The sequence below is a fragment of the Scyliorhinus torazame genome, chromosome 10, assembly GCF_047496885.1.
Source record: "Scyliorhinus torazame isolate Kashiwa2021f chromosome 10, sScyTor2.1, whole genome shotgun sequence".
In the NCBI taxonomy this organism is placed as follows: Eukaryota; Metazoa; Chordata; class Chondrichthyes; order Carcharhiniformes; family Scyliorhinidae; genus Scyliorhinus; species Scyliorhinus torazame.
In genome coordinates this window covers 105,725,115-105,747,567 of record NC_092716.1, presented here as the reverse complement: position 1 = coordinate 105,747,567, position 22,453 = coordinate 105,725,115, and the positions used below count along the sequence as shown (strand labels likewise).

The window sequence follows — 22,453 nt, the reverse complement described above, 5'->3', positions numbered from 1 at the left end:
AGGACTGAACTGTTTCAATCCAGATAGCCATACCTCAGCGTACAGTGACAACCAGCAACGATACCCAGGCAAGATGTTCGAGATCCGGGTTCTGCAGCAGCTCCAGTGCCACGGCGATCTCCGCAAAAACTGACGGGTATTCCGGCAAATGTTTGAAATCTTCCTGGTAGCAGCCGAACTAGAAGACCTGGCCAATGCTGAAAGGACAGAGCTTCTCCTCACCATCGCCGGTGCCAGAGCAGAAGAAATCTTTTTAAAATTCAAGTTCTCCAAGGGGCAAAACAGGAGCGACTTCCGGGCAGTCCTGGACAAATTCGGCAAATACTGTGAGGAAAACACGCTCCAACCAGCAAGAAAAGGTAAGAGAAGCGCCAGTACTCACCACGAGGCTGAGATCCCGGAGCAGAGACCAATTTTGATCGGCGGCCATCTTTCTAAAGGGACTGCACTCGCACAGTTGCGCGAGAAGCGCACAGAACGGGCAGGTCCGCTTGCGCATGCACGAGTCGCCGTGCATGCGCAATCACGAAAACGGCCATCGGTACAGGAACAGCGATTTGCGCATGTGCAAATGCCTCCTACGTATGACGTCACATGCGTCACGAAGTCAAAGGCCCCAGACCACGCCCATTTAAAGGGAAATCTTTTAAAGCTGTAAAACAACCTTCCTTCACCTGGAATGACAGCACAATGCCTCAAATTGAACCAGGAAATGAAATTAACCTCCGAAGAACCCTGCAACAAGCAGTTACCTACGCCCAAACCGATGATTCCGACCTTGAATACTTCGAAACCGACCTTTACATTTTCTCTGGACCTCGCGAGCCCAATGCCAGATCCGACGCAAACCGAGATGATATGGTCCGAGAAGACAACGACTCAGACGAACCTTGGGAGGCTACCACAGCACCAAATCCGAACCGCAACTAGACGTGTTGCACATTGACGACCCCGACGACGAATTCGATTTGAGGATCTTCAGCCCAGCAGATATGACATCCCGACTCGTGAGTGCAGGATTATGCTGCGGCCTGAAACCAAGAGACAGAGTGCGGTACAATGAAATGAAAATGAAATGAAAAGCGCTTATTGTAAGTCCACATAGAGCGGCCTGCTGCCACACAGAGAGCGGTCCACGCACCGCTCAGGGTTAAAAAGAGGGAGGTAGATAGGGAAAGTAAATGACGGAGATGGGAACCTGGTTGGAGATTCAACAGGGGTGAATAAGGCATTTAGGGATTTCTACAGTAGGCTGTACAGGTCGGAACCCCCTACGGGGCCGGAGGGAATCAGGCACCTCTTCGGGGGGGGGGGGAGTTTTATAAAAAGTTCTCTGGGATATTGGGGCCGGTGTTGATGAGGATGTTCAATGAGGCAAGGGAAAGAGGGGTGCTGCCCCCGACGATGTCACAGGCCACGATTTCGCTGATTCTGAAGCGGGACAAGAACCCGGAGGTGTGTGGGTCCGACAGGCCGATATCCCTGTTGAATGTGGATGCTAAATTGCTGGCCAAAATTTTGTCCTCCAGGATTGAGGATTGTGTTCCGGACGTTATTGGGGAGGACCAGATGGGGTTTGTTAAGGGTAGGCAGTTGGTGGCCAATGTAAGAACGTTGTTAAACGTGATCATGATGCCCCCGGAAGGTAGGGAGGTGGAGGTAGTGATCGCAATGGATGCAGAAAAGGCTTTTGATCGGGTAGAATGGGATTATCTGTGGGAGGTACTGGGGTGGTTTGGATTTGGGTAGGGCTTTATTGACTGGGCCAGGTTGCTGTATCAGGCTCCTGTGGCAAGCGAACGGACAACAGCGGACTATTTTAGACTGCACCGGGGGAGAGACAGGGATCCCCCCTCTCCCCACTGTTGTTCGCGCTAGCTTTAGAGCCATTGGCAATTGCTCTGAAAGCCTCAAAGGGCTGGAAGGGGCTGGTCCGGGGGTGGGAGGGAGGGGGTGGGGGGGGAGCACAGAGTCTCGCTCTATGCAGACGACCTGCTTCTGTATGTATCGGACCCAATAGAGGGGATGGAAGAAATCATATGATGATTCTCGGGGAATTTGGCTGGTTTTCGGGGTATAAGTTAAATATGAGGAAAAGTGAGATGTTTGCGGACCAGGCGAGGGGACAGGCGAGGCGATTGGGGGAGCTGCCGTTTAGATTAGTAGAGGGAAGCTTTAGGTACCTAGGCATTCAAGTGGCGCGGGAATGGGACAGGCTGCATAAATTAAATCTGGCCCGGCTGGTGGACCAAATGAAGGACGATTTTCGAAGGTGGGACGCCCTTCCGTTGTCTCTGGCTGGGAGGGTGCAGACGGTGAAAATGACGGTCCTCCCGAGATTCCTGTTCGTGTTTCAATGTCTCCTCATCTTTATTCCGCGGTCCTTTTTAAACGGACCAACAAAGTGATCTCTGGCTTCGTTTGGGCGGGCAAGACCTCGCGAGTAAGGAAGGTAATGCTTGAGCGGAGTCGGGGAGAGGGCGGGCTAGCGCTGCCACATTTTAGTAACTATTACTGGGCGGCGAATATAGCCATGATCAGGAAGTGGGTGGTGGGGGAGAGGTCGGTATGGGAGTGTATGGAGGCGGCTTCATGCAAGGGCACCAGTTTGGGGGCGTTGGTAACTGCGCCTCTGCCGTTCCCGCCAGCACGGTACTCCACCAGCCCCGTGGTGGTGGCGGCCCTGAGAGTCTGGGGTAATGGAGGAGACATGTGGGAGCAGAGGGAGCATCGGTCTGGTCCCCAATCTGTAATAATCACCGGTTTGCCCCGGGAAGTATGGATGGGGGCTTCCGGATATGGCGGAGAGCAGGGATTGAGAGGTTGGGGGATATCTTTATAGAGGGGAGTTTTCCGAGTATGAGGGCGCTGGAGGAGCAGTTTGGGTTGGCGAGGGGAATCAAATTCAGGTATCTACAGGTGCGGGACTTCCAACATAAACAGGCGTCAACCTTCCCGCTCATACTGCTCAGGGGGATTCAGGACAGGGTCGTTTCCAGAGGGTGGGTAGGAGAAGGGAGCGTCTCTGACATTTACAAGGAACTTATGGGGTCAGAGGAGACGCAGACCGAGGAGCTGAAGCGCAAGTGGGAGGAGGAGCTGGGAGGAGAGATAGAGGATGGTCTATCGGCGGACGTGTTGAGCAGAGTCAACGCGACCGCAACATGTGCCAGGCTCAGCCTGATACAATTCAAGGTCGTTCATCGGGCTCACATGACAGTGGCCCGGATGAGCAGATTCTTTGGGGTGGAAGACAGGTGTGCAAAATGTGCGGGAGGACCAGCGAACCATGTCCACATGTTCTGGACATGTCCGAAACTTAGGGGATTTTGGCAGGGGTTTGCAGATGTCATGTCCACGGTGTTAAAAACAAGGGTGGCACTGATTCCAGAGGTGGCGATTTTCGGGGTGTCGGAAGACCCGGAAATCCAGGAGAAAGAGGCAGACGTTCTAGCCTTTGCTTCCCTGGTAGCCCTGAGACAGATCCTCTTAGCTTGGAGGGACTCAAAGCCCCCGAAGTCGGAGACCTGGCTATCGGACATGACTAGCTTTCTCTGTTTGGAGAAAATCAAGTTCGCATTGAGAGGGTCACTGTTAAGATTCACCCGGAGGTGGCAACCGTTCGTCGACTTCTTCGCGGAAAATTAATCGTCAGCAGAAGGGGGGGGGGGGGGGGTTAGTTTTGCTTGGAGTAGGGGGTTAATAAAGATGGGACCTGTAAGGAAGGGAGACGGCTTTTGCACTGTGTTTATAGTTTCAAAGAACAAAGAACAAAGAAATGTACAGCACAGGAACAGGCCCTTCGGCCCTCCAAGCCCGTGCCGACCATGCTGCCCGACTAAACTACAATCTTCTACACTTCCTGGGTCCGTATCCTTCTATTCCCATCCTATTCGTATATTTGTCAAGATGCCCCTTAAATGTCCCTATCGTCCCTGCTTCCACTACCTCCTCCGGTAGTGAGTTCCAGGCACCCACTACCCTCTGCGTAAAAAACTTGCCTCGTACATCTACTCTAAACTTTGCCCCTCTCACCTTAAACCTATGCCCCCTAGTAATTGACCCCTCTACCCTGGGGAAAAGCCTCTGACTATCCACTCTGTCTATGCCCCTCATAATTTTGTATACCTCTATCAGGTCGCCCCTCAACCTCCTTCGTTCCAGTGAGAACAAACCGAGTTTATTCAATCGCTCCTCATAGCTTATGCCCTCCATACCAGGCAACATTCTGGTAAATCCCTTCTGCACCCTCTCTAAAGCCTCCACATCCTTCTGGTAGTGTGGCGACCAGAATTGAACACTATACTCCAAGTGTGGCCTAACTAAGGTTCTATACAGCTGCAACATGACTTGCCAATTCTTATACTCAATGCCCCGGCCAATGAAGGCAAGCATGCCGTATGCCTTCTTGACTACCTTCTCCACCTGTGTTGCCCCTTTCAATGACCTGTGGACCTGTACTCCTAGATCTCTTTGACTTTCAATACTCTTGAGGGTTCTACCATTCACTGTATATTCCCTACCTGCATTAGCCCTTCCAAAATGCATTACCTCACATTTGTCCGGATTAAACTCCATCTGCCATCTCTCCGCCCAAGTCTCCAGACAATCTAAATCCTGCTGTATCCTCAGACAGTCCTCATCGCTATCCGCAATTCCACCAACCTTTGTGTCGTCTGCAAACTTACTAATCAGACCAGTTACATTTTCCTCCAAATCATTTATATATATTACAAAGAGCAAAGGTCCCAGCACTGATCCCTGTGGAACACCACTGGTCACAGCCCTCCAATGAGAAAAGCATCCCTCCATTGCTACCCTCTGCCTTCTATGGCCTAGCCAGTTCTGTATCCACCTTGCCAGTTCACCCCTGATCCCGTGTGACTTCACCTTTTGTACTAGTCTACCATGAGGGACCTTGTCAAAGGCCTTACTGAAGTCCATATAGACAACATCTACTGCCCTACCTGCATCAATCATCTTAGTGACCTCCTTGAAAAACTCTATCAAGTTAGTGAGACACGACCTTCCCTTCACAAAACCGTGCTGCCTCTCACTAATACGTCCATTTGCTTCCAAATGGGAGTAGATCCTGTCTCGAAGAATTCTCTCCAGTAATTTCCCTACCACTGAAGTAAGGCTCACCGGCCTGTAGTTCCCGGGATTATCCTTGCTACCCTTCTTAAACAGAGGAACAACATTGGCTATTTCATGTACATTGTTTATTTTGTTGTTGTTGCAATACCAAAAATACCTCAATGAAATGTTTATTAAAATAAAATTGACCAGACAGTAAGATGAGTTCTCCCTTTACAGGTCTTTGAAACAATCTGATAAGAGTAACTGCCTGATCGTTATAATAAAGATTTTAGTCAGGGCGGCACGGTGGTGCAATGGTTAGCACTGCTGCCTCACGGCGCTGAAGTCCCAGATTCAACCCTGGCCCTGGGTCACTGTCCATTTGGAGTTTGCACATTCTCCTCATGTCTGCATGGGTTTCCCCCTCCACAACCCAAAGATGTGCAGGATAAATGGATTGACCAACCTAAATTGCCCCTTAATTGGAAAAATTTAATTGGGTGCTCTAAATTTATTTTTTAAAAATATTTAGTCAAGAATCAATGTCCCGTCTTTGTTTATTGCTCAACAGTTACTAGCTGCTGTATAAAAACTCCTCAGACAGCACCAAATCGCCGAGCTTCTCAATGCTGTGTTTGTATTTTGAGCTTCAACCTTCAAGGTTGATTATTTGGTAACATTGTTCTTCAAAGCCAGAGGGTCGTAGGTTACAGTCCAACAAATTTCCCGATGAACCCAGTCCTTGAGTGATTGGGACATTGCAACTGAGTCACACGCACTGTCCTTTCAGCTCTGAACATCTTTGAACCTGCTGCTGACAATTGATTTCTGTCAAATACCCACAGTTTAGCAGTGAACTGGGATGGCTTGTGTGGGTGAACAGAAATGCCAGACTAGGGCAGCAGAGGGTGCTGTTCTGAGTTGGCTCAGGGCCTGTTGACAGAGCTTTGCTTTGGGCCTGAGTTCAAGGTGCTGTCCTGTTACTGGGTACGCATGTGGAAAAATGTACTCATTGGGCACAGGCAGTATCAGCTCAGCGAGGAGTGCTGTCTTTTCTGGAGTCAGAAGGCTGTGAGTTCAAATCCTACCCTGGCGACTTGAGTACATAATCTAGGCAGATGACTCAGTACATCGGAACATAGGAATTGGGAGCAGAAGTAGGCAATTCAGCCATTCAATCAGATCATGGCTGATCTCTTCCTGATCTTAAATCCGCATCTCCACCTGTTGCCCATATCTCTTAAACTTGATTTTTAATCAAAAGTCTATCTATCTCCTTCTTGAAAACATTTAATGACTCCGATTCCACCGCAATCTAGGGCAGCGAGTTTAACAAATTCACCACCCTCTGAGAGAATTAGTTCCTCCTCATCTCAGGTCTAAATCTACCGCCTCTCAAGCTATATCTGTGACCTCTCATTCTAGATTGCCACGCAAGGGGAACATTTGGTCTACATTTACTTTATCAATCCCTTTTAGTATTTTATACACCTTGACCAGGTCCCCTCTCATCCTTCTAAACTCCAGCGAGTATAAGCGCTAACTGTTTAATCTCTCCTCATAAATCAACCCTTTTATCCCCAGAATCAATCTGGTGAACTCCTCTGAACTGCCTCCTATGCCACCACATCCTTCCTCAAATAATGAGACCAAAATTGAACACGATACTCCAGATGTAGTCTCACCAACACCCTATACAATGGCAACAACACTTCTCTACTTTTGATGATGGGAGTGCTGTACATGCTGTCTTTCAAATGAAACATTAAAACCAAGATCCAGCCTGCCCTCTCGGGGGAATGCTGAAGAGAAGGGACATTCTGTCAGTGTCCTGTATAATCATTATTCCTTAGACTAGAAAAAACAGTCCATCACATTGCAGTTTGTGACACTTGTGAGCAAGTAGGCTGCTGTGGGTCTTAGTTATGACAAAAAGTTGTCATTGATAAAGAGCTTTGGGATGTCCAAATGGTCAAGAAATAAATGCGATATAAATGGAACTCCTCTCTTTCTTCAGCGATTTCTGACTTTGTATCTTTTTAATCTTTCTGACCTACTTCCTTTTTCCTTCTGCCTTCGCTCAGGTTACCCAATCTGATGAACACCCCAAGTAACAAAGTGGTTGTTTCTTGTGTTTTTTCAGCACTGGCGAGAGTTTGGCCCACACCCTGAATGCATTTATTGAGCTGATGGAACATGGCGTCGTTTCCTGGGAAACTCTCACCCAGGTTTTCATTGAGAAGGTTTGGTTCTGTTATTGTCAATGACATTGTTAAGATTAAGAGCAATGGGTGGTAGGGTTGGTCTTTGAATGTGTATAAATAGGCCACAGCTAGGACACCAGGTTGAGTGGGAGGAGAGCTCTGAGACTGAGGAAGTCAATTAACACACTTCATAAAGAAAAGCCCTGCGCTTGGCTTTGGCATGAACAACCTGTTTGAATCCCATGAACAGGTTCCGATTGTCTGTGAGACGGGGAGATGACTAGATGCAGATGTTGGGAGGTGGTCACACGAAGGAGTGGGCTCAGGGAGATCACTAGGTTGCGGGGAGGCGGTTAGGGAGACCACTGGATCACTGGATTGGGGGCTTAGGGAAATCGCTAGATGGGTGAGCGGTCAGGCAGACTATTAGGTGGGGGGAGTGGGTCAGGAGGATCGCTAGATGAGGGGGGTCACTAGATGGAATGGAATCAGGGAGATCACTGGATGGGGGGGGTCAGGGAGATCACTGGATGGGGGGGTCAGGGAGATCACTGGATGGGGGGGGTTAGGGAGATCACTGGATGGGGGGGGTCAGGGAGATCACTAGATTGGGGGGGTCAGGGAAATCACTGGATGGGGGGGTCAGTGAGATCACCAGATTGGGGGGGGTTAGGGAGATCACTAGATGGGGGGGGTCAGGGAGATCACTAGATGGGGGGAATTGGGTAGATCACTAGATGGGGGGGTCAGGGAGATCATTAGATGGGGGGGTCGGGGAGAGCATTAGATGGGGGAGTCAGGGCGATCACTAGATGGGGGGGTCAGGGAGATCACTAGATGGGGGAGTCAGGGAGATCACTAGATGGGGGGGTCAGGGAGATCACTAGATGGGGAGGGTCAGGGAACTCACTAGATGGAGCGGGGTCAGGGAGATCGCTAGATCGGGGGTGGGTCAGGGAGATGACTAGATGGGGGGTCAGGGAGATGACCAGATGGGGGTCAGGGAGATGACTAGATGGGGGGGTCAGGGAGATGACTAGATGGGGGGTCAGGGAGATCACTAGATGGGGGGGTCAGGGAGATCACTAGATGGGGGGTCAGGACGATCACTAGATGGGGGGACAGGGATCACTAGATAGGGGGGTCAGGGAGATCACTAGATGGGGGAGTCAGGGGGATCACTAGATGGGGGGGTCAGGGCGATCACTAGATGGGGGGGTCAGGGGGATCACTAGGTGGGGGGGTCAGGGGGATCACTAGATGGGGTGTCAGGGAGATCACTAGATGGGGGGTCAGGGAGATCACTAGATGGGGGGGTCAGGGGGATCACTAGATGGGGGGTCAGGGGGATCACTAGATGGGGTGTCAGGGAGATCACTAAATGGGGGGTCAGGGAGATCACTAGTTGGGGGGTCAGGGAGTTCACTGGATGGGGGAGTCAGGGAGATCACTAGGTGGGGGGGTCAGGGCGATCACTAGATGGGGGGTCAGGGGATCACTAGTTGGGGGGGTCAGGGAACTCACTAGATGGGGGTTCAAGGGGATCACTAGATGGGGGGGTCAGGGAGTTCACTGGATGGGGGGTCAGGGAGATCACTAGATGGGGGGTCAGGGGATCACTAGATGGGGGCGTCAGGGAGATCACTAGATGGGGGGGTCAGGGAGATCACTAGATGGGGGGAGTCAGGGAGTTCACTGGATGGGGGGGGTCAGGGAGATCACTAGATGGGGGGGTCATGGAGTTCACTGGATGGGGGGGTCAGGGAGTTCACTGGATGGGGGTCAGGGAGATCACTAGATGGGGGGAGTCAGGGAGTTCACTGGATGGGGGGTCAGGGAGATCACTGGATGGGGGGGTCAGGGAGATCACTAGATGGGGGGGTCAGGGAGATCACTAGATGGGGGGGTCAGGGACTTCACTGGATGGGGGGGTCAGCGAGATCACTAGATGGGGGTCAGGGAGATCACTAGGTGGGGGGGTCAGGGAGATCACTAGATTGGGGTGTCAGTGAGATCACTAGGTGGGGGGGTCAGGGAGATCACTAGATGGGGGGTCAGGAGGATCTCTAGATGGGGGGGTCAGGGAGATCACTAGATGGGGGGGTCAGAGAGATCACTAGATGGGGTGTCAGCGAGATCACTAGATGGGGTCGTCAGGGAGATCACTAGATGGGGGGGGTCAGGAGGATCTCTAGATGGGGGGGTCAGGGAGATCATTAGATGGGGGGGTCAGAGAGATCACTGGATGGGGGGTTCAGGGACTTCACTGGATGGAGGGGTCAGTGAGTTCACTGGATGGGGGGGTCAGGTAACTCACTAGATGGGGTGTCAAGGGGATCACTAGATGGGGGGGGTCAGGGAGATCACTGGATGGGGGGGTCAGGGAGATCACTGGATGGGGGGGTCAGGGAGTTCACTGGATGGGGGGGTCAGGGAGTTCACTGGTTGGGGGGGGTCAGGGAACTCACTAGATGGGGGTCAAGGGGATCACTAGATGGGGGGGTCAGGGAGATCACTAGATGGGGGGGTCAGAGAGATCACTAGATGGGGGGGTCAAGGAGATCGCTGGATGGGGGGGTCAGGGACTTCACTGGATGGGGGGGTCAGCAGGGACACTAGATGGGGGGGTCAGGGAGATCACTAGATGGGGGAGGTCAGGAGGATCTCTAGATGGGGGGGTCAGGGAGATCACTAGATGGGGGGGTCAGGAGGATCTCTAGATGGGGGGGGTCAGGGAGATCACTAGATGGGGGGGGTCAGGAGGATCTCTAGATGGGGGGGTCAGAGAGATCACTGGATGGGGGGTTCAGGGACTTCACTGGATGGAGGGGTCAGTGAGTTCACTGGATGGGGGGATCAGGTAACTCACTAGATGGGATGTCAAGGGGATCACCGGATGGGGGGGTCAGGGAGTTCACTGGATGGGGGGGTCAGGGAACTCACTAGATGGAGGGTCAAGGGGATCATTAGATGAGGGAGTCAGGGAGATTACTGGATGAGGGGGTCAGGGAGATCACTGGATGGGGGGTCAGTGAGATCACTGGTTGGGGGGGGGTCAGAGAGATCACTGGATGGGGGGTCAGAGAGATCACTAGATGGGGGGCTCAGGGAGATCACTGGATGGGGGGGTCAGGGAGTTCACTGGATGGGGGGGTCAGGGATCTCACTAGATGGGGGGTCAAGGGGATCACTAGATGGGGGAGTCAGGGAGATTACTAGATGGGGGGTCAGAGAGATCACTAGATGGGGAGGTCAAGGGGATCACTAGATGGGGGGGGTCAGGGAGTTCACTGGAGGAGGGATCAGGGAGATCACTAGATGGGGGGGGTCAGGGAGTTCACTGGATGGGGGGGTCAGGGAACTCACTAGATGGGGGGGTCAGGGAGATCACTGGATGGGGGGGTCAGGGAGTTCACTGGATGGGGGGGTCGGCGAGATCACTAGATGGGGGCGTCAGGGACATCATTAGATGGGGGGGTCAGAGAGATGACTAGATGGGGGGGTCAGGGGGATCACTAGATGGGGGGGTCAGGGAGATCACTAGATGGGGGGTCAGAGAGATCACTAGATGGGGGGTCAGGGAGATCACTGGATGGGGGGGTCAGGGAGTTCACTGGATGGGGGGGTCAGCGAGATCACTAGATGGGGGGTCAGAGAGATCACTAGATGGGGGGGTCAGGGAGATCACTAGATGGGGGGGTCAGGGAGATGACTAGATGGGGGTCAGGGGGATCACTAGATGGGGTTGTCAGGGAGATCACTAGATGGGGGGTCAGGGAGATCACTAGTTGGGGGGTCAGGGAGTTCACTGGATGGGGAGGTCAGGGAACTCACTAGATGGGGGTCAGGGAGATCACTAGATGGGGGAGTCAGGGGGATCACTAGATGGGGGGGTCAGGGAGATCACTGGATGGGGGGGTCAGGGAGTTCACTGGATGGCGGGGTCGGCGAGATCACTAGATGGGGGCGTCAGGGAGATCATTAGATGGGGGGGTCAGAGAGATGACTAGATGGGGGGGGTCAGGGGGATCACTAGATGGGGGGGTCAGGGAGATCACTAGATGGGGGGTCAGAGAGATCACTAGATGGGGGGGTCAGGGAGATCACTGGATGGGGGGTCAGGGAGTTCACTGGATGGGGGGGTCAGAGAGATCACTAGATGGGGGGGTCAGGGAGATCACTAGATGGGGGGGTCAGGGAGATGACTAGATGGGGGTCAGGGGGATCACTAGATGGGGGGGTCAGGGAGATCACTAGATGGGGGGTCAGGGAGATCACTACTTGGGGGGTCAGGGAGTTCACTGGATGGGGGGGTCAGGGAACTCACTAGATGGGGGTCAGGGAGATCACTAGATGGGGGAGTCAGGGAGGTCACTAGGTGGGGGGGTCAGGGCGATCACTAGATGGGGGGTCAGGGAGTTCACTGGATGGGGGGTCAGCGAGATCACTAGATGGGGTGTCAAGGGGATCATTAGATGGGGGAGTCAGGGAAATTACTGGATGGGGGGTCAGAGAGATCACTGGTTGGGGGGGTCAGAGAGATCACTGGATGGGGGGTCAGAGAGATCACTAGATGGGGGGGTCAGGGAGATCACTGGATGGGGGGGTCAGGGAGTTCACTGGGTGGGGGGGTCAGGGAACTCACTACATGGGGGGTCAAGGGGATCATTAGATGGGGGAGTCAGGGAGATCACTGGATGGGGGGTCAGAGAGATCACTAGATGGGGGGGGTCAGGGAGATCACAAGATGGGGGGGGTCAGGGAGTTCACTGGATGGGGGGGTCAGGAAACTCACTAGATGGGGGGTCAAGGGGATCACTAGATGGGGGGTCAGGGAGATCACGAGATGGGGGGGTCAGAGAGATCACTAGATGGGGGGGGTCAGGGAGATCACTGGATGGGGGGGTCAGGGAGTTCACTGGATGGGGGGGTCAGCGAGATCACTAGATGGGGGGTCAGAGAGATCACTAGATGGGGGGGTCAGGGGGATCACTAGATGGGGGGGTCAGGGGGATCACGTGATGGGGGTCAGGGCGATCACTAGATAGGGGGGTCAGGGCGATCATTGCCATCTTGCAATAGGCTACACCTCTGGTTTAGCATTGGTTACTGCTGTAACCACATAGCTTGGTGAGCTTGTAACTTCTCATTAGAAAACTGCAGCTTGCCAGTTCTCAGTGGATCCAGCTGGCAACCTGATCCGCCACTGCCTGAACACTTGAGGTTCTTTTTGCCCTGTGGATATCCATCTTGTAACCACTCTGGTCATTCAAAGAAACTCATTAATGGTAACTGGGTTTCCTGTTGTGACCATGAGCCATTAAGTCCTGGTCTGTGCAATAGAATCATAGGATTTACAGTGCAGGAGGCCATTCAACCCATTGAGTCTGCACCGGCCCTTGGAAGGAGCACCCTACTTAAGCCCAGACGTCCAACCTATCCCCGTTACCCAATAACCCCACCTAACCTTTTTTGGACACTACGGGCAATTTATCATGGCCAATCCACCTTACCTGCACGTATTTGGACTGTGGGAGGAAACCGGAGCACCCGGAGGAAACCCACGCAGACACGGGGAGAACATGCAGACTCCGCACAGACAGTGACCCAGCGGGGATCGAACCTGGGACCTTGGCGCTGTGAAGCCACAGTGCTAACCACTGTGCTACCATGCTGAATGAACTGATCTCAGCTAGCAGCCGTGTCCCTTTACTTTGGCACAAATCTGTCAGCACTGGCATATTGACTCTTCCAACACAATCACACGTCACGTGCAAGTTGAGACTGAGGGTTTATTTAACCAGGGGGAGTATCACAACCATTCTTTCCCACTGTGTGGTGCTTGATTTTGTGTGGTGTTTGATTGTGGGGATCTAGTAACTTATCTATGCTGACTATGTTTGATTGTTTATCCCTGGGTGTGGATTCCGAGCAAAGTAAACAGACAACACAGAAGCTATTAGAAGCTGAGCTGTGCGCATGCATGCAGACATTTTGTGATTTCAGAGATATTTTAAAACTCTTGTAAATAAAGTTTACAGGTGCAGAGACAGCATTCGTAGCACCTTCTCTTTCTACAAAGCTCTCCGAACAAAGGGAATAACTGCAGTTAGAATAACAGCTGCTCAAAAGAGGAAGTGCTTGAGAGCTGATGGACCGCTGTAGAGCTATATAATAAAACAGCACTCCTCCCTTTGAAACTGCCTGGACCTGTCAATCAAAATACTTTGAAATGGCAATAGTCCATGAAACTGAATGTCAACAATGCAGTCCAAAGCTTTTGGGCTTCTAAGCTTGCAGAGTGGCTTCAGTACTTTAAAGGCCATGACATTGACTGTGAAAAAAACACTTCAAAGGATTCCACCACATTCAAGGGAATATTTCTACCTTCATCTCACAGATCTTTGAACTTGGCATGTTGACAGACAGTTCAATGTGTTTATTAATAATAATAATAATTGCTTATTGTCACAAGTAGGCTTCAATGAAGTTACTGTGAAAAGCCCCTTAAGGCTGCAAATATGGGAGGGGGGGGGGGGCAAAAAGCTGGCAACCATAGGCCGATTAGCCTAATATCTAGTTGTTGGAAAAATGTTGGAATCAATTATTAAAGAAGTAGTATCAGCACATTTGGAAAATCACAATCTAATCAAGTAGAGTCAGCATGGCTTTGTAGCCATCTGGGATGGCCACTTTCAGTATACAAAATGGACACTCACAGAGCCTATAGGGAAAAATGGACAATACAAAGCAACAAGCAGGCACAGAGCCTGAATGTATATTTGGAAGGCAGTCTGCAGACGGAACCGAAACTCTTGGTCGATTTACATATTGAAGGCCCATCTCCGGGAAACGAAGAACGAGTGCTCAGGTAGCCGATACTGTCGCAGACATTCCGGCGCCACTACCCCAACCAGAAGACACAAACAAAGCAACGCCAGTGACCATCTAGGACACGCCCAGCCATCAAGGCACCCGCCCCTTTATTAGCTCAGATTGATGGCAGTGATCAAGAAGCTGCCCAATTAATTGGGACCAAGTTTAAGGCCCGCCTAAAAGCGCGCGAAGGCCCTCCAAGTAGAAGAAGGAACCCCCGCGAAAGGTTCACTCTCTTGGATTTGTCTCTCAAGCGGAGAGACCCTTCCACCAGTATCCACCAGAAGCAAGTAAGTTCAAGGTCAACGCTCGCTACCAGACGGATAACCTTAGCTGTACCCCTGTTACCTCTTCGAACCCAACAGCCTCAGATCCGAACAACGGCCATTGTTCCTCTGACCTAAGTGGGCACCCGAAGTTAAGTATAGGTATTAGTGATAGAGATAGTTTAGCCTGAAGTGTTATTGTGCATGAGTAAACCATATTGTGTGTAAATAAAGTACCATTGACTTTGAACTAACTTTGGCTCTTTGATCGGTATTCGGGTTAAAACCTTGTGGCGGTATCAAGAGATACCTGGCAACTCTGAAAGCATACTCATAATTAGGATTAAGAAAGCGACCATATTAACCGCCATATTTATGGGAAGTAAACAAAGCAACATTACTGCCGACATCTGACGGGACTCGACCTAGAAGTGGCTTTGTCACTCCGAGAGAACCCAGATTTGAATTAGAAACCCAATTGGAAAAAGTAAAAACCACAAGCGTAAGACCAATATCGATCAAACCTTCAAGATTCGGAAGTGTGTTATTTGCATGTGTACTAACAAGGGATATAAGGTAAACTTGATAGATTTTGTTGCGTAAAACTGTCGGGGGTTTTGTAGATCGGAAAATAGCGTAAGCCGTACCCGTGTTTACATCACCACTTTATTCCCCCCTGTTCCAAATTTGGTAGAAACCCAGAGATTACAGTAGGGATAGCAATGAAGGCAATGGAACGCCTTATGAACCCCCAGGAATTTGAGGTTGCAGCGACCAATAGAGCAGAGCAGTGTCCCATGTGGGAAGAGGAAATTCGGAAATATCTAAAAGGGAAAGGATGGCCTCTTTGGAGCTAATTTTGTGCAAATGAGGAAACAGGTCCCGGAAGTATAGGACATACTTGGTAGGAGAACCTGATCGAGATTCATAAGAAAAGCTTAGGAAAAGCTCTTAAGCCGATGGCAATCGTGTCCTGCTTGGCACAATTGCGAGGCACAGAGGAGGTCGTGAAGACGCTCCGCAGAGAGATTCAGGACAGAGCGAAGAATAGTGAGGGAGACGTTAGCGAGTGCGAAAAAGTTAACAGGCAACTTAGAGAGCAGTTAGCGGCGAAGGACAAGGAGATGGCTGATGTCAAACGAGCACACCAATCTTGTCTCACTCACCTAAGCAGCTTTCAGTCACAATATGATAAGGCCTACCAAGACACGCAACGCGTGGTGTTGGTACGAGAAGAGACAGAACATCAAGTTGAGCAATTAAAGAAACAATACCAGGATTTAAAAGCAGCCCTACGAGCACTCCACAGTTCTATGACGGAACAAAGGCAGAGTTTGGTGGACCACACCAAATGCCGAAAGCAAATTGCAGACCTGCAATCCCTGCTCTCTGTACAAAATGGATTCCAGAATACATTCGGACCCCAGTTAGATAAGGAAAATGGCCCCGATTGGCAGGAGTTAAATGAAACTGCCCATCGATATGTACATGGAACATGTACTCAGGATAAACCTCAGAAAAGAAAAGCACCCCCACCCCCGACTGCACAGGTAGAGCACAATCCCATGAACCCTGTCACCACACAGCGCAGAGCCACCACAAACGGAGACCCCGATTTTCTGTACACCACCCCATTAACCGTCACCCAATTAAGGGACGCGTGTGACAAAATAACACCGTTCCAACCCACATCGGACCCAACCATTATTTTGCAAAGGTTAAACAACAGGCGACCATGTACGGCCTGGACGAAAGAGAGCAAGTTATGCTCACAGTTTTGAGCCTCGACTCCTCAATCGAGGCAGCCCTTCCCAACCCACAAAATGTAGGAGGAGATACCCTCCAAGAAATGCATGCAGCAATCCTAGATGCAATCGGCTACAATAAGGGAGATCCCGTAGAAGGCCTCAATAAATGTAGGCAGAAAAGGACCGAGCACCCAACAGCGTTTGCTGGACACCTTTGGACTCATTTCACAGCAGTATTTGGAGAGATAGCCCGCGCCCATTTGACACCAGAGAATATGGCCAAATGGACTTGAATCCTAGTCTCTCACGCGACCGAAGCAGGACAGAGAGCTTGCGCCAATTATGATCCCTCAGACGATACACACAATGAGAAATGGGTTTTCAAAAGATTATCCTGAGCTTGGGAACAGTCCCTTCAGGGAAAGTCAGAATACAGAAAAGCAGATTGATGCACGATCAATGACCACTAAAGCGAGGTTATAGTCCAACTGAAGGCTTTAATAAGCCCAGCAGCTCAGGTACAGAATGAAGGCTGCTGGGGCGGCACGGGCTCTTATACCCTGCCTAGCAGGGCGGAGCTACCATACAGCTTGACCAATAGGAAGCATACAATATCTACCAATGGTGTTCCAGCATTACCAGGTACCATAATACCTCTACACAGACTACCACATTCACCCCCTGTTAAAAGAGTCCGGCGGGGGTGGTGGCCTGGTACTACAAACATGGGAACGTGGTAGAATTAGTTATGGAGGTACCTTAATACCTCCGTACAGCGTTTTGTAACTATTTACAATTCTATTAACTATTTACAATTTATGATTTAAATTTACAATTTAAAATGAAGCAATCAGTCGATCAGGGGTCCTGGTCGTCCTCTGTGACCATCAGAGCTTCAGTGGTGACTCCGGTGGAGGCTCGAGCATCTGTGACTCGGGGAGTGTGGCCTCGATCTCTGTGGTAGCTTCGACACCCCGAGACGGCGCTGATGGGGAAAACGGTTGACCTGGGAAGGGAGCGCCTGCGGGGTGCATCGGTGGGTGGGGGGGCCTAGATGGGGCCGGCGGAAGGACCGATCCTCCTGTAAGGTGCCCTGGTGGAGGGGAGGGTGAGACTTGTGGCTGGGGTGTGCGTGGGGCTCCGGTGGGCGCCAGGCCTCGTATGGAGACCATATCTTGTCGGGGTACGGTAGGCGTACTGGGGGTTAGCATGGAGAAAATGGACCCTCTCGACCAACGGGTTCGACTTGTGCGCCCGCACGTGTTTTCGGAGCAGGATGGGTCCGGGTGCTGCCAGTCAGGTCGGGAGCGAGGTCCCAGAAGAGGACTTCCTGGGGAAGACCAGGAGACATTTGTGAGGTGTCTGGTTGGTTGTGGTACAAAGCAGTGACCGGATGGAGTGGAGGGCATCCGGGAGGACTTCCTGCCAGCGGGAGACCGGGAGGATCCTGGACCGTAGGGCCAGTAGGACGGTCTTCCAGACCGTTCCGTTCTCCCTCTCTACCTGTCCATTACCCCGGGGGTTGTAACTGCCCTTGCTGAGCAGGAATTGACGCAGTTCGTCGCTCATAAAGGAGGACCCCCTATCACTGTGTGTGTAAGCGGGAAACCTGAACAGTGAAAGATGCTATGGAGGGCCTTGATGACAGTTGTTGTGGTCATGTCGGGGCAGGGGATGGCGAATGGGAACCGGGAGTACTCGTCAATCACATTCAGGAAGTACGTGTTGAGGTCGGTGGAGGGGAGGGGGCCTTTGAAGTTCATGCTGAGGCGTTCAAAGGGACGGGAAGCCTTTATCAGGTGCGCTTTCTCCGGCCGGTAGAAGTGCGGTTTGCACTCCGCGCAGATTTGGCAGTCCCTGGTGGTTGTCCTGACCTCCTCGATGGAGTAGGACAGGTTGCGGGTCTTGATAAAGTGGAAAAAGCGAGTGACCCCCGGTTGGCAGAGGTCCTCGTGGAGGGCTCGGAGGTGGTCCACTTGTACGGTGGCACATGTGCCACGGGACAGGGCATCAGGAGGCTCATTTAGCTTCCCGGGACGATACAAGATCTCGTAGTTGTAGGTGGAGAGTTCGATCCTCCACTGCAAGATCTTATCTTTTTTTATCTGTGCATTATCGAACATGAAAGCAACCGACCGTTGGTCCGTGAGGAGAGTGAATCTCCTGCCGGCCAGGTAATGCCTCCAATGTTGCACAGCTTCTACCATGGCCTGGGCCTCCTTTTCGACTGAGGAGTGGCGGATTTCGGAGGCATGGAGCGTACATGAGAAGAAGGCCACGGGCCTGCCCGCTTGGTTGAGGGTGGCCGCCAGAGCTACGTCAGACACGTCGCACTCGACCTGGAAGGGGAGGGACTTGTCGATGGCGTGCATCATGGCCTTTGCAATGTCCGTTTTGATGCGGCTGATGGCCTGGCGGGAAAAAGCTGTGGATCGGATCAGGGGACGGGCCTTGTCCGCATAGCAGGGGACCCGCTGGGCGTTGTAACTGAAAAACCCTAGGCAGCGCTTCAGGGCCTTGGAGCAGTGAGGGAGGGGGAACTCCATAAGTGGGCGCATGCGCTCAGGGTCGGGGCCTATAACTCCATTTCGCACTACGTAGCAAAGAATGGCTAGACGGTCGGTGCTAAACACACATTTATCCTTGTTGTATGTAAGGTAAGGATCTTTGCGGTCTGGAGGAATTTTTGGAGGTTGGTGTCGTGGTCCTGCTGGTCGTGGCCGCAGATGGTGACATTATCGAGATATGGGAATGTTGCCTGAAAACCGTACCGGTCAACCATTCAGTCCATCTCGCGCTGGAAGACCGAGACCCCGTTGGTGACACCGAAGGGAACCCTTAAGAAGTGATGGAGCCGCCCGTCTGCCTCGAAAGCAGTGTATTTGCGGTCACTAGTACGGATGGGGAGCTGGTGGTAGGCGGACGTAAGATCCACCGTGGAGAAGACCTTATAATGCGCGATCCTGTTTACCAGGTCAGATATGCGGGGGAGAGGGTACGCCTCCAGTTGCGTAAACCTGTTGATGGCCTGACTGTAGTCGATGACCATCCTATGCTTCTCCCAGGTCTTTACCACCACTACTTGAGCTCTCCAGGGACTGTTGCTAGCTTCAATGACTCCTTCCCTCAGTAGCCTTTGGACCTCTTCCTAATAAAGATCCGGTTCTGGGCACTGTACCGTCTGCTCCTGGTGGCGACGGGTTTGCAATCCGTGGTGAGGTTCGCAAACGGGGAAGGCGGATCGACCTTGAGGGTCGCGAGGCCGCAGACAGTGAGGGGGGGTATAGGGCCGCCGAATTTGAAAGTTAGACTTTGGAGATTACACTGGAAGTCTAAACCTAGGAGTGTGGCCGCGCAGAGGTGGGGAAGGACGTAGAGCCGGTAATTTTTAAACTCCCTTCCCTGGACTGTGAGGTTTGCTACACAAAACCCCTTTATCTCCACTGAGTGGGAACCGGAGGCCAGGGAGATTTTTTGATTAACGGGGTGGACGAGGAGAGAACAGCGCCTTACCGTGTCGGGGTGTATGAAGCTCTCCGTGCTCCCAGAGTCGATTAAGCAGGACGTCTCGTGCCGTTGATAAGTACAGTCGTTGTAGCAGTTGAGAGAGTTAGAGGCCGGGACTGATCCAGGGTCACCGAGGCTAATCGCAGCAGTTGAGTGTTCTCTTCGGGCAGTGTGTGGTCAGCCGAGCTGGGGTCCTGGGGGTCCATCTGAGATGGCGGCTCCCATTGGTCGCACATGGCTGGGGTTGCACAAAATGGCGGCTCCCATCCATCTAACGTGGCGTCCGCGGGACAAGATGGCGACGCCCGGGGGCCTCACGTGGCCCTGGAGTAGGAAGATGGCGGCGCCCGCTGGCCGCACGGGGACCGTGGAGAGGTTGGTGGTGGCGGTCCGCATTCGCCGCCGGAGACCACGGCAACCGCACGGGCCTGGCATACCACCACGAAATGGTCCTTTTTACCGCGTCCCTTGCAGGTGGATGCGGGGCCGGCAGCGCTGGCAGGGGTGCTTGGCCTGCCTGCAAAAGTAGCAACGGTGCCACCTGGGGTTGCCAGGCCGCCTTGCAGCACAAGCTTGTAGGGGGATGGGGATGTCTCTGGGTCGGCTGCGGAGGGGTTCCACGATGCCCAGGGGGCTGCCGCGCGGTCGGGAACGTAAGCGCAGGCGTTTCTGGAGGCCACGTCCAGGGAGCTGACAAGGGCCCATGCCTCCTTGAGGCCTAGGGTGTCTTTTTCCACCAATCGCTGGCGGATCTGGGAGGACAGCATACCTGCCACAAAAGCGTCCCGGATCAAGGGTTCTGTGTGGTCACTCGCCAAAACTTGCAGGCTGCTGCAGTTTCTCCCCAACACCAGGAGTGCACGGTAGAATTCTTCCAGCGATTCCCCAGGGATTTGTCGCCTCGTTGCTAGCAGATGTCGGGCGTAGACCTGGTTTACTGGGCGGATATAATGTCCTTTTAGCAGCTCTATTGCCGCATCGAAGTCTTCCGCGTCCTCGAAGAGGGTGTAAATTTCCGGGCTCACCCTTAAGTGCAGGACTTGCAATTTCTGCTCTCCTGTGGGTGTGTTTTCGGCCGTTCCGAGATATCCTTTAAAACACGCCAGCCAGTGCTTGAAGATTGCCGCTGAGTTCGCCGCGTGGGGGCTGAGTTGCAGACACTCCGGCTTGATTCGGAGCTCCATCCTTTTAAATCTAGCTTATTAAATTGATGCACGATCAATGACCACTAAAGCGAGGTTGTAGTCCAACTGAAGGCTTTAATAAGCTAGATGTTTCCCCCAGCAGCTCGGGTACAGAATGAAGGCTGCTGGGGCGGCACGGGCTCTTATACCCCGCCTAGCAGGGCGGAGCTAGCTACCATACAGCTTGACCAATAGGAAGCATACAATATCTACCAATGGTGTTCCAGCATTACCGGGTACCGTAATACCTCTACACAGACTACCACACAGATGAAGAGCAAGCAGATGCTAACATGCATCCAGTCAGGACACATCAAAACCCTGCATGGGTAAACGAGGGAAGAAACAGCCCACAGCAGCCTAAATCGCACGATGCTACAATTACAGTTAATACATTATGCAAGAGAATGTCAAGCCCCCCAGAAACAGCAGCAAAACCAGCAGGCAAATACCCTCAATAAGAACAGGACCAAGCCCATTCACAATGTTAGCGCCCGTTCCGAGAACGCAGACATGAACGGCACCAATTGACGGTGTTCGGACTCCCCAACTTTGGCCTGCGACACCCTTTGGGACAAGTCCAGAAGACTGGTAATAACAGGCACAGTCCGGGGACACCCCGTAGAATTTCTTTGGAACACAGGAGGGTCCCGCACTACGCTAAATTCCTCCACAATGTTCCAACGGGATACATGGCCCACCACAGACACCATTACCCTCAACGGTTTCACAGGACACTTGCAGCAGGGACACATTACAGCCCCTGTAACGATTCAGATAGGCAACATTAAAACCAAACACCCCGTCGTTCTTGTAGATCTACCCCAGACAGCTGAACACATTTTGGGGATAGACTTTATGAGCTCCCACAATCTTTCGTTCGACCCCGGAAATAAATGTGTGGAGAATGGCAAATGCAGCACGAGCCCCCGCCACGCTCACAGTTGGAGACTATGCACACAGGATTAGCGCAGTAGGAGACTCCCGGTTTGATCCACGAGCCATTAGTCAGGACAAAGACGTTAGAGACGTTTTGCAGAGACTCAAAGCTTCTTTTGCCCAGCACAAGCACGACTAGCAAGATAGCAGGTTTAGTCAACATCACAGGACCCAATCCCAAACCCCCAAAACAGTACGGTTTTCCCCAACAAGCAGAGGGAGAAATTGCAAAGGTCATCCAAAGTTTACTTGACCGAGGCGTACTTCGTTCAGTAGTCTCAACTAACAATGCCCAATTTGGCCCGTCAGGAAACCCGATGGCTCATGGCGACTGACCACCGATTATAGGGAACTAAACAAAGTGACCCCATTAGCAGCCCTCACTGTAGCCACGAATCCCGAGACAATGTTAAAACAGGGACCCCAGTCAAAGTTCTTCTCGGTGTTGGACATCAGCAACGGCTTTTGGTCCATTCCATTGGATAAAGCGTGCCAATACAAATTTGCTTTCACCTTCCAGGGACAGCAATTCACGTGGATGTGCCTACCACAAGACTTCCACAACTCCCCCTCCATTTTCCACCAACAATTGGCGAATGGATTCGCTAAATTTTCCCGACCCGATTGCCTTGTCCAGTATGTAGATGACT

The 22,453-nt window shown here is 52.1% G+C and overlaps 1 protein-coding gene across 2 annotated transcripts in view; it reads left to right on the top strand.

The window, feature by feature from the left end:
* Positions 1-22,453, top strand: part of elmo3 (engulfment and cell motility 3) — a 248,612-nt gene that overhangs the window by 101,515 nt on the left and 124,644 nt on the right. For both annotated transcript variants that reach the window (XM_072518566.1, XM_072518567.1), the window contains exon 7: positions 7,223-7,322. In XM_072518566.1, coding sequence (XP_072374667.1) covers positions 7,223-7,322 — 100 coding nt within the window. The remainder of the gene's footprint in view (positions 1-7,222; positions 7,323-22,453) is intronic.